Genomic DNA, 13516 nt, shown 5'->3' on the forward strand with positions numbered 1-13516 from the left:
TACTACCATAGACTGTAACACTGTAGGCTGTAACTGTGTAGGTCTCTAACAATACACGATTGAAGGTCTAGGTTATACTTTGGCTCCAATCTAAAAGGAAGAGACGCTAAACATGATATATTTTTAGATGGTACATTTCAACCTGATAGGATTATATTGGAGGTATTATAACGAATAAAGCACCTAATTGTTTAATCATTAATTCAATGAGGAGTATAATATTTATATTCACAAGGACAAAAATACGCTTAATACCTGAGGTTCCGGGCGACGAAAGGGTCCAAATGGTCTAACTCCGGGACACGACACCAGTGCTGGGGAGCCGCGGCCATAAACAGCTGATTGTACGCGTGGAAGCCACATGGCAACACACAAGGTAATAGTACAAAGTACAACAACAGCTTTTGGTATGCCCCAAACTGTCCTACATCCGGGAGGATCTCGTCCAGGTCCATCCGTCTGGGAGGACGACGCGCGACTGAGCGTATTTGGGAGTTGCGACCCATCGGTGGGGGTGGCCATTGTTGCCCCCACCTCCCACAGGCTAATCACGCTTTTGTCCTTTATAAGGATGTGGATGCGGTTCGATTAGGCTTTTGTCTTTTGAAGGATACAGTAAATGTTTTAATTTTTATTTAGGTTTTATGGACGATTAGTTTATTACGTTATCAACGATTTTAGCGGAAAATTTTGGTGGAAATGTAAATACCCCCACCGCAGCAAACCTGCAGACTAAGCGAATTTCTATTTGCCTGGTTGGATGTATATTACAATGTCTCCTCAAAAATATCACATTTATTCCCTAATCCCTAATCCCTAATCCTAATCCCTAATAATTATTTAAATAGCATTAGTGTACAGACAACTTAGGTTTGCTGCAATAGGGAGGGTAGAAAAGTGTTTTCGTTTAGTAAGATATGAATGCATTTTCCAAATTTGATTAAAATATGTTCATAAACAAGCAAACTACAACAGTGTAAGCCTACTTATTCTCTATAAGAATAACATAGGTATTTTAAATTATTTAAAATATTTTTAAATTTTCTCCGTAACCATTAGGCGCATAGTAACGTGTCAATATAGGCCTACTAAATTATTAGTTTTTTAAGCTCTACAATATGGTTTGGTAAAAACTTGCAAATTTGTTTGTTTTTAGGGCGAAAAATGGGAAAACGTAACTTTTACCCCATAAAACCCCCCATAAACACCCGTTCCCGTAATCCGATCATGCTGGTTCGCGAAATCGTTCGAATAAACGTAGGTTAACACGTTTATATTAAATTTAATCAAAATTGGATTATTTTTTCTTGAGTTATTGTTCTAACGGACGCATATATATATATATATATATATATATATATACATATATAAAAATTTGAACGAATGGTGTTTTTGGCCTCTGGGGACATTAAAATGAAAAAGTAAATCGGTCCTGGGCCTAAGTCTTACCATGAGACCTACGGTAATAGCTACTTCCCTATAGGGAAATTCGCTAAAACCTTTGGCTTTTAACAATTTTTAACAATTTATGATTTAACAACTGGCAAAACTCATTTTTGAATATGTGACAGCGTTGCTACCACAGAAGATGGAAGTATTGATATTTGCTGCAAAACGAGCTCACAGATACAAGTTATAAATCCCATATTCAGCCCAGGATGTTCTTCTTATCCCATTGACACTGATATCCTTCTCCAAGAATATTTGGTTCCAAACATTTATATTACATATAGCAACAGCATGCATATGAGTTTATATGATATAACCAAGAATTGAGCAATACACACACACACACAAATACACAACACGCACTAAAGTAGATATAATATACGGGTTTAAAGTCACTTGGGGCATGTTTTCCCATAAGAAATAACATGGGATCATTTTTTGGCCACTAAAACCAAAAATCCTGATCTTTTGCCTAAATATCCCTATAAAATTGTCAAACCTTATTTCTTACTTATTCCCCATAAATATATTCGATATTAAGCTAAAAAAGCTATTTCTTATATTTATTGACCCTTACAAGTGTAAATGTAGAGTAGTGGCGAACTAGCAATATGACATCACTTTAGGCATGTTTTCCCCATAAGAATAACATGGTGAGCTTTTTTTGACCACTTTTTTAAAAATCCAGCTCTCGGCCTATACAAGCCTATATAAATGTTCAATACCATTGTACAACTCCATTACTATTTCAAATCCATATCCATTCTCATATATATTCTCAAAATCGATCGAGGTTTGTACGCGAACTCGTGCGCGCTCCTGACTCATGGTCAGTCTTCTCGTCTCTAGTGGCAAATACTGATTAAGTCTTGAGTGGGTGACCTCCCGTTGAAGTAATTTCTAATTAAAAATTTTGAAATTTATGTAAAAACTTCTTAATTTTTAGTTAAAAAATTTGAAAATTTCACAATTCCTGGTTAAAAATTTTGAAAATTTCACAATTTCTGGTTAAAATTTTTGAAATTTTCGGAAAATCTATAAATAGAGGTGACATCAGCCCAAGTCCTCATTCCTAAACATGAAGCCGTCATGTCAACACTGCTCCGTGTCGCTCTCCACCAAAAGTAACCTGATTCGCCACTACAAGGTAATTCATCAAATGAATGTGAAACTGTGCAAGGTTTGTGATTTAATCTGTGATAATAATGTGGCTTTAAAATCACATATATTACAAAGTCACAAGACTTGTAATTTTTGTAAGAAAAATGTTGTTGGCCATTTTAGAAGACATATCAATTCTTGCAACAATTGTCCATACACAATGATAAAATTTGTTGGTGAATCAATTAGAGCTGAACTTGAAAATGCTCTCAAGTCTTGTCCTCTGCCAATAAAATGGACTTTAGTTAGGAGAATTAAATTTATAAAATATTCAATGGATAAAAATGGAAAATTAGTTAATGAAAAAGAATGTATAGTGGATTTTAGAAGTCTTACTACCTTAATTATTGAGAAAAGAGATTTAAAGCCTCAAATTAAAAATGCACTTTTAAAGATTGATGCATCCATTCACAAATATCAAGCCCAAGGCAGTGGTTGGATATATGACCATACTAAGTATTGGCAGCTGCATGTTTACAAGTATAAACCCCTAACTCCAAAGTCATATATCCCCACACCAGAGAGTATTCAATCAAAACATGCAGTTCTAAATATAAGAAATTTTGACAATAAATGTTTCCTTTGGTCGATATTAGCAGCTTTATATCCAAGGAATTGTATCAATGAAAATGCTAATAGAGTCTCTAATTATGTACCCTATGAAAGTCAGTTAAATATGACAAATATAAAATATCCCGTAACAATATCTGATATTGATAAATTTGAAACACAAAATAATATAAGTGTTAATGTATTTGGAGTTGAAGACCAGAAATGTGTATATCCATTAAGAACAACCAAACTGAATAGTAATACCCATGTAGATTTATTATTATTACAAGAAGGTCGTAAATCACATTATTGTTTAATTCGTGATTTTGATAAGTTAATGTTCCATTGTACAAAAGATAACAATAAGAAGCATTTTTGCAAGCTGTGTTTGCAACATTTTTACACCAATGATAAATTAGAACGTCATATAACATATTGTAAGAATTTTGATGCGCAAAGAGTGGAAATGTCTAAACAAGATATATTACAATTTAAAAATTATAAATATCAAATTAAAGCTCCATATGTAATTTATGCTGATTTTGAATGCTTTATAAACTCCAATATACATATTCCATCGGGTTTTGCATTTGTCGTAGTAAAAGATTCAAAAATTATTTCTGAAGAGTTGTACAGTGGTATAAATGTTATGGATGTGTTTTTCGAAAGGCTATTTGAGACTTATGATTATATTAAAAATCAAATGGCAATATACATTCCCCTAGTAATGACTCCTGAGCAAGAGGTATCTTTCCAAAACTCAACACACTGTCACATTTGTGAAAAGCCCCTATATTTTGATAGGGTGAGAGATCATTGCCATTCCTCTGGGCAATACCGTGGAGCTGCCCACAATGATTGTAATTTAAACTATAAAGTAACAAAGAAAATCCCAATATTCTTCCATAACTTGAAAAATTACGATGGACATTTAATAATGCAACACTTGGGAAAGTTTAATAAACATAAATTAAATTGTATAGCTAAAGATATGGAAAAATATATATCATTCTCTGTTGATGATTTGATATTTTTAGATTCCTATAACTTTCTGTCCCTTCCATTATACAAATTAGCTTCCAATTTAAATACATTTAGATTCATAGACAATCCACTACTACAACGTAAAGGCGTATTTCCATATGAATATATGACGGGACCAGATAAGTTCGCAGAGTCTCTACCTCCAATTGAAAAATTTTACAGTACTTTAACTAAAGAACATATCTCTTCCAACGAATACGAACATGCTAAAAATGTCTGGACCCATTTTAATATAAATAATTTACAAGAATATCATGATTTATATCTTAAAACAGATGTATTGCTACTGGCTGATGTGTTTGAGACATTTAGAGACCTGTGTTTAAAGGATTACAAACTGGACCCCGTACATATGTATTCACTTCCTGGATTAACATGGGAGGCCTGTCTTAGAATGACTGGTATAAAATTACAACTATTTCAAGATATTGACATGCATTTGTTCATAGAAAGTGCGATTAGAGGAGGAGTCAGTATGATTTCCACACGTTACGCTAAAGCCAATAATAGATATATGGGTGAACACTATGACCCCAATCAAGAGAGTGTGTATTTAATATATTTAGACTGTAACTCGCTATACTCTACAGCAATGTGTGAGCCACTGCCCGTGGATGGATTTCGTTGGACAAATGAGATAGACTACAAATATAATCAAAATGATGAGTTTGGATACATTTTAGAAGTTGATTTAAAATATGATAAAAGCTTACATGATTTACATAATGACTATCCATTAGCACCAGAGAAAATGAATGGCAAATTAATACCTAATTTAAATGACAAAACTAAATATATTTTACATTACAAAGCATTACAAAAATATGAGGAATTGGGTTTGATTGTTACAAAATACCACAGAATTTTAAAATTTAGACAGTCTAAATGGCTTGCGCCCTATATTAATTTTAATATTGAAAAACGAAAATGGGCTAAAAATGATTTCGAAAAAGACTTTTACAAATTGTTAAATAATAGTCTCTTTGGTCGAACAATTATGAATCAACGAAAGTTTCGTGACATTTATCTCAAGGATGAGTCACTATTAACAAAATATGTCACTAATCCAAGGTTTGACTGTAGCAAAAAGTTTGATAACAATTTACATGCTATACATTTAAATAAATTAGTTGTAAAGTTTAATAAACCTATATATTTAGGAATGACAATTTTGGATATAAGTAAAGTAATAATGTATGATTTCCACTATAATTATATGTCAAAATTTAAGAACAAAAGATTTCTTATGACAGATACAGATTCTTTAATGTATTCTATAGTTACTCAGGACTTTTACAAGGAAATAGAATGTGACTTGCACTTTTTTGATACCTCTGGATATAGTAAAGACCATTTCTTATACTCTGATAAAAATAAAAAAGTCACTGGCAAGTTTAAAGACGAATTAGATGGTCATATTATGTATGAATATTGTGGTTTAAGACCAAAGTTATATTCTTATATTCCTCTAAAATGGTTATACGAAGAAGACAAACAAGCTTTAGAGGTGAAGAAAGCTAAAGGAGCTGATGGTGCTACAGTAAAACATCTCCTTAGACATCAACATTATTTGAACTGTCTTGCAACTGGGCAAGATTACTACAAGAATGTGACAAGAATTAAATCTACAAATCATCATCTTCAAACCTTGACCATGAACAAGAAAGTACAATCCTTTGACGATGACAAGAGGTTTATTCTTGAAGATGGCATTAATACTCTTGCGCTTGGTCATTATAAAACTGATCAAACATGAATTGTATGTGTAGATATATAATAAATGCAAATGTTAAAAAACTCCAGTCTTTTGTTTATTTACCCTTACCATCCTCTTGATAGAATTGGTCAAACATAAATCTATATTTACCATTATTCTTTGACCTTTCTTTGTCTATTACGAAAAAGCCATATTTAGTTTTATCCCAACATTGATGACAGAGATTTTTAAATTGGTCAAATGAAAAGTCATTACCAACATGATTGTGATATACATGTTTTAAATTTAAATCATCTTGTTTGAATAATATTAGGAAATTTACATTATCACGTAAATGTTTGTGTACTTTGCTGTAAGATTGACACAAGTAAAAACAGTTAATATTTTTATGTCGACCCATTGAGAAAAATTGTGTAATATTTGGACTATTTATGTCATCAAATACAACAACTGACTGTGATTTTACATCATTTGGTGTGATTTCACAGTCAGTAAACGTGTGTAATTTCACTTCATCACACAAACTAAATATGTCAATTATTTTTTTATATTTTTCTTGTTCTAAAGATTTAGATATTAAATATAAGTTTGTAAATTTTAATCCTTCCTTTCTTACAATTGAGTTATAAATTACAACCGTCTTCCCACTTCCACTTGGACCACAAATAACACATCGAATATTGGTAGGAAATAGACCCAACTTCTTTGGTATATTTTCCTTAGTATGTACTATTTTAAATTTGTGTTTTTGTTGAATAAAAGACATTTTTTATATAATAAAAATGGTAAAAAATGTCAATAAGAAAACATGTAAAAAGGGCAAAGGTTTTTTCCTAAAGCCATACAGGGGTCGAGGGTTATTGAATACTCTTATAAATAACCTTCCATTCCTACTTCACATACCATCATATCGGTACTGTGGACCTGGAACGAATATACGTGAGAATCTAGCTAAAAATGTACCTCCAAAAAATAAACTAGACTCTTATTGTAAAGAGCATGACATATTCTACATGAATAATCCCGATACCGCTTCTCGGAAAAAAGCAGACATGAGATTAGCAGACTTAGCTTGGACTAGAGTTACGGCCAATGATGCAAATCTCGCTGAAAAAGCTGCTGCTTATGCCGTAACAAATTTGATGAAGGCAAAAGCAAAAATGGGAATGGGATTAAAATTTAATAAAAAAGATGGACAACTACCAGCTGTTAGAGGCCGCAAAAGACGTGCCTCACTTCAGGGGGGTGTACCTAAAAAACGAGCTAAAAAATCTAAAACCAAGAGTAAAAGAGTGCGGAATAGTTAATTTAGACAGTTCATCTGGCACACATTGGACAGCAAATCGTAAAAATAAAGATATTGTAATTTATTTTGACCCATTTGGAATCCAACCTCCAAATGAAGTAATTAAATATTTTGAGGGATATAAAATATTCTATACAACTGATCAAATACAAGATTTAAATAGTTCTATTTGTGGAATTTTATGTTTATCATTCATAAAAAATTTTTGTTTATAAAAATGGATTCATTTACTATAACATTTTCGGGTACAGAGTCAGAGCTAAAGTCAGTGTTCTTTCCTCCCATAGAATTAAATGATGATTATGTAATTGGATTAGTAGATTTTCAAAGTTATAATTCTATATTTAATGTTAAAAACCTCTAAATACTTTAACATATTACAAAGTAGAAAAATTGACATTACCAAAAGGAGAGATCTCTGTCGATGATTTAAACCAGTTATTAAATGGTAAACTTAAAGTTATAATAGATAAAAATGGAGAAGCATTAATTAATACCAAATCCAAACTTTTGTTTAAAGGGCTTATTCCAAAATTAAATCAACTTAAGGGCAACAAATTAACCATTAGAGAAGGTGATGATGTTTTCTATTATGACCACAATGCTCCAGTTACAATAGAAATTTCTGAAGGAACATATGAGGTGGTTGAGCTTGCAAAGGAAATTCAAAAGCAAATCCCAGACTTTTTCCTTACAGCTAATAATAAAACTATGAAAGCGACACTACTTTCTAGCCACGTGTTTGATTTTACAAAAACATGTTTAGGGTCTGTTTTATTGGGATTTAAAGGTGTATCTACTCCTGGTGTTCAGTTTGAATCTACAAATAAAATAAACATTAATAATGTAAATGTGATTAGAGTAAAATGTAATATTGCAAACGGGTCCTATTTAAACGGAAACAAATCACACACCATACATAGCTTTTATCCAGAAGCTCCTCCTGGCTACAAAATTATCGAAGTTCCAAGAAATATTATATATTTTCCTGTAAATAAGAGAAGTTTAGATGTTGTCAGTATTACATTTGCCGATCAACACGACAAGGCAATTGACTTTAACGGAGAAGAAACTACAATTACTTGTCATATAAAAAAGATATGAGAATTTATAAGAATTTATCTATAAGTGTACAAAATGCTAGGTTCCTAAAATCAATAGGACTAAAGTTAAAATTTTCTATTAATAAAAATGGAAGATTTTCTAGACGTTACAGGGAAATTCCAATTCGACGATAGTGTGGTTAAAATTACAAATCACTCCTATGTTCCCCACAATACTTTAGCAATAAATAATTCTGATGAAATTCGAATATGTATTAATAATCAAGATTTGCTAACTCTACCATGTAGGAGTTATCTGTATATTAAGGGAGAAATTGAAAATCATGATAAAGGTCATTTTATAAATAATGCATTTGCGTTCTTATTTGATGAAATTAGATACGAAGTTGCAGGTAAAGAAATAGACATTGTAAGAAACCCAGGAATTTCTAGTCTTATGAAAATATTGAGCTCTTACAATAAAACTACTAAATTGTCAAATGTAGCATTTGATTCTGACACGAATTTAAAAGAGTTCCATAAAGGTGGCAAGTTTAGTACTTGTTTGCCATTAGAGATGTTAATGGGTGTGTTTGAGGATTTTAATAAGGTATTAGTAAATGTCAAACAAGAATTGGTGTTGAAAAGATCCAAAAATGATTTGAAATGTATATTAACAACCACTAGTGCTCCAGCCAGTGGCACTGCTGATACGATTCCCAAAATTACACTTAACTCAATTCAATGGGTAATGCCACACGTGATACCATCAGATGGAGAGAAGTTACAATTACAAAAGATGTTATTGCAAAATAAAAATTTGCAAATTGCATTTAGAAGTTTAGAGCTGCATGAACTTCCATCATATCCCAATACCACAAGACATACATGGTCAGTAAAGACATCTTCAAGTTTAGAGAAGCCTAGGTATATTATATTTGGTTTCCAAACAGCTAGGGATAATAGTGCACGAAAAAGAACTGATGAATTTGATCACTGTAAATTAAAAAATCTCAAAGTATTTCTAAACTCTGAATATTATCCTTATAGTGATTTAAATCTCGACTTTGAAAATGGAGATGTCTCTAAAGCTTATGAGATGTTTATGAGGTTTAGAGAGACTTACTATAATACTATCCCAGATCCTATGATTAGTAGGGCTGAGTTTATGAAGAAATATCCACTAATTGTAATAGACTGTTCTAGACAGAATGAAACAGTGAAGGAAGGAATTGTTGATATTAAATTAGAGATTGAAACTGCAGAAAATGTGCCAGCAAATACATCTGCATATTGTTTGATAATACATGATAAAGTGTTTGAGTACAATCCTTTGTCAAATGAGATAAATAAAATGTAAATAAAAGATGAAAAACATTCAACAAGAATTGGTTGACTCTGCAAATCAAATACGAGAGAAATATAGAGCTTTAAAACGTGGCAAGTTTCTAGAGGCTGAAGAGAGGTTCCAAACATTCCAACCTTTAATAGAGCCATTACAAGAATTAAAAAAAATCACAGCTATTGGCAAAACAGAGAGGCCTCAAATGGAGATACTCCCAATGACTCCATCTAGAATATCAATGATACCAAGATTACAACCATTACAACCATTACAGCAATCCACCCCACAGAAATTAGATTTTGGTCTTTTAGCATCAGACTATTTAGGAAATTACCTCAGTAAAAGTAGTATGACAGACACTACATATGGTATTAGACGAGAAGCAAATAAATTTTTTATTGGAAATAAGGAAGTTGATATTGCCAATGATGATGTTACAGTTGCAAATAAAACTTACAAGGGGACTAAAGGCTTGTGGCAGTTGTTAACTTTAAAAGAACCTGAGGATTATACTCCGGCTGATTTGCAAAATTATAAAGAAATGTTGGAAGCTACAAATGGACATTTAAAGAGTTACAAAGATGGTGCACCAATTTCAAGTAATAGACATACTAAATATCTTAATATAATTAAACCTCTATTTAAATCTGTTGGTGAAGGTTTGAGACAAGTGACTGGTAATAAAATAGACTATATTTATTGGGATGATCCTAATGAGCTTGTAGATAGGTTAAGACTTCTTTGGCTAAGTCGCCAAGCCGGTAACTCAGGAGTGGATAATGAAATAGATTCCATTATTGAGGAATTGAGAGAAAGTGGTATTATTTATTAAATAAAAATATGTTTATAGATAAATTTTATCGTTTATATAATCCATATAATAAGCTTGCAGAACCCAGGGCTAGTCATGAACCTACTTTAAATTTAAAAGACGATAGTTGGAATTGTTTAAACCGTAAAATTGGTAATGTTAAAGATGGGGAGATTGTAGATGATGTATCAACTTTGGGACAGACATTAACTAGAAAAGGTGATGTCTTTTTACAAGGTAAAACTGAATATGAGTTTTTAGAATCTAAGAATAAAAATTGGAATGCTAAAAAACAGAAAATTACTAATGTGGAAAAAGGGTTAAAGTGGATGATGTGCCCACTTTACAACAGACTTTAATACGTAAAGACGGTGGTACATTTGTACAAGACAATAATAATTATGAATTTTTAGAATCAGAGAATGGTGTTTGGAATGCTAAGAAACGAAAAATTACTAATGTGGAAAAGGGTGAAAGTTTAAATGATGTGCCCACTTTACAACAGACTTTAATACGAAAATAAGATGGTAAATTTGTACAAGACGATAATAATTATGAATTTTTAGAATCTGAGAATGGTGTTTGGAATGCTAAGAAACAGAAACTTAGCAATTTGATGGAAGGTACAGATAGTAAAGATGCTGTGAATGTTTCACAAGTTCCAAAAATGGAAGCAGGCTATTGGGATTTTAATAATAAAAGGTTAGTACGTGTTAAACCTGCCGTTGATGACACTGACTGTGTTACAAAAGAACAGACTATAACTTTTGATAAAAAAGAAAAATGTTGGGATGCCAAAAAACAATATATAAGAAATCTGCCAATGGGAGAATATTTAGATGATATTTGTTTAATGTCACAAGCTATGTATTATGATGGATCAAAATTTGTATATGGAGGAAGAAAATTTAATTTGATGGAATACAATCCTGATTTATTAGTTGCCGACCCCACATCTTTGAGTGGATTTAAGTATATAGATAATAGACCATATATACCAGAAAACTATGTATTTAAAAGAATGGAAGATAATCTATTGATTGGGGCTAATGGTAATATATTTACAGTACAAGGAAAGAGTGATGTTATAAAAAATGAATGAAATTGCATACGAACTTCATAAGCCTGCAAGAAAGAATTTCATTAGAAGGTCTTTTAAAGTATTAGGTATAAACGAAACTGTACAAATAGATTTAATTGATATGCAAAACTATGCTAGAGAGAATTCTGGCAATAAATATATTTTAACTTTAATAGATACATTTTCTAAAAAAGCTTATGCTTCTCCACTAAAGAATAAGACAGGGCTGGTGGTTACAGAAGCCATTAAAACCATTCTACCAAAGGGGGTTAAAAACATTCAATCTGACGATGGAAAAGAATTTTTTAATCAATATTTTAGCAAACTAATGAAACAATTAAATATTAATCACTATCACACATTTTCTACAACTAAGGCTGCAATTGTGGAGAGGTTTCAGAGAACTTTAAAGAATTGGTTATATAGGGAATTTAGTGCTCAGGGGAATTATAAATGGTTGGATTTACTTCCAAAGTTAATTCAAAAATATAATAATAAGGTGCATAGATCTATAGGAATGAAGCCTAACCAAGTGAATATTAAGAACAGTAAATATGTGCATGAGAGGTTGACTTCTAAAGTAGTGCAAGTTAAAAAGCCAAGATATAAGGTAGGTGATAGTGTGAGAATTTCCAAGTATAAACATGTTTTTAGTAAAGGATATACCCCGAATTGGACAGGGGAGCTATTTACAATAGCAGAAGTAAAGAATACAAAGCCTGTGACTTATATCTTGAAAGATGAAAATGGTAATATAATCAGGGGAGGCTTCTATACAGAGGAATTGTTAAAGACCAAATATAAAGACATGTATTTGATAGAAAAGGTTATTAGGAGAAAAGGTGATTTATTATATGTCAAATGGCTTGGGTTCCCAAGTAGCCAGAATTCATGGATTTCCACTAAGGATGTCCAAGGGAGCGCGCCATGAGCCGGGAGCGCGCCCGAGTTCGCGTACAAACCTCGCACTGTCAAGTTGATGATTTTGAGAATATACATGTGAATGGATATGGATTTGAAATAGTAATAGTGTTGTACAATGGTATTGAACATTTATATAGGCTTGTATAGGCCGAGAGCTGGATTTTTAAAAAAGTGGTCAAAAAAAGCTCACCATGTTATTCTTATGGGGAAAACGTGCCTAAAGTGATGTTAAACCATCATATTGCCTCTACTCTACATTTACACTTGTAAGGGTCAATAAATATAAGAAATAGCTTTTTTAGCTTAATATCGAATATATTTATGGGGAATAAGTAAGAAATAAGGTTTGACAATTTTATAGGGATATTTAGGCAAAAGATCAGGATTTTTGGTTTTAGTGGCCAAAAAATGATCCCATGTTATTTCTTATGGGAAAACGTGCCCCAAGTGACTTTAAACCCGTATATTATATCTACTCACTAATCATACATATTTTATTCACTAAACTGTCCAAATTGATCCAAATTGTATTCAAAATGTTCTCATCCTTCTAATCTAAAAATATATTTAGTATTAACTCTACGTCAATAAGATACCGAAGTTCAAAATCCTTGCATCACGAAAGCCCACTGAAAATCAGCTTACGTACGTGTTTATATGCAAAGATATACGTACGCTATGGTTCTGTAGGCCGATCCCTTTAAGTATTGACAAAAGACCTATTTTTGTGAAAGCTAACTTTTTTAGTATAGTATGTGTACCATGTATGGTAGTGTAGTATGAGTGGTGTGGATATAGTACGTGTATGGTGCAATTATTATTATTAAAATTGAATGAAATATAAATATTGTATGGGATGGTATATGTTTTGCAGGCTAACATAAAACCCAATTCTCAAACCCAAACCATATTGGTAGAAAAACTAGCAATAACTTCAATCTTTATTGGTATGGTTTTTAATAACCCATATTAAAACCAAGAAAAGTTTTTTTTAATGAATACATTATTTGTACATAATATTTCACATCAAAGGGAGAAACATGGTTGTATTCTTTGTTTGTGAACACAAGGGAATGCGAATAA

The 13516-nt window shown here is 31.8% G+C and overlaps 1 protein-coding gene across 1 annotated transcript in view; it reads right to left on the minus strand.

The window, feature by feature from the left end:
- LOC129004339 (beta-alanine transporter-like) overlaps positions 1 to 467 on the minus strand; it is a 31395-nt gene extending 30928 nt beyond the window's left edge. Inside the window, exon 1 of the mRNA XM_054432897.1 lies at positions 256 to 467. Coding sequence (XP_054288872.1) covers positions 256 to 455 — 200 coding nt within the window. The 5' untranslated portion in view covers positions 456 to 467. The remainder of the gene's footprint in view (positions 1 to 255) is intronic.
- Between the last annotated feature and the right edge of the window lie 13049 nt (positions 468 to 13516).

This window comes from Macrosteles quadrilineatus, unplaced genomic scaffold, assembly GCF_028750875.1.
Source record: "Macrosteles quadrilineatus isolate MER2022 unplaced genomic scaffold, UCM_ALF_1.0 Scaffold_9__3_contigs__length_116548681, whole genome shotgun sequence".
Classification (NCBI taxonomy): domain Eukaryota; kingdom Metazoa; phylum Arthropoda; class Insecta; order Hemiptera; family Cicadellidae; genus Macrosteles; species Macrosteles quadrilineatus.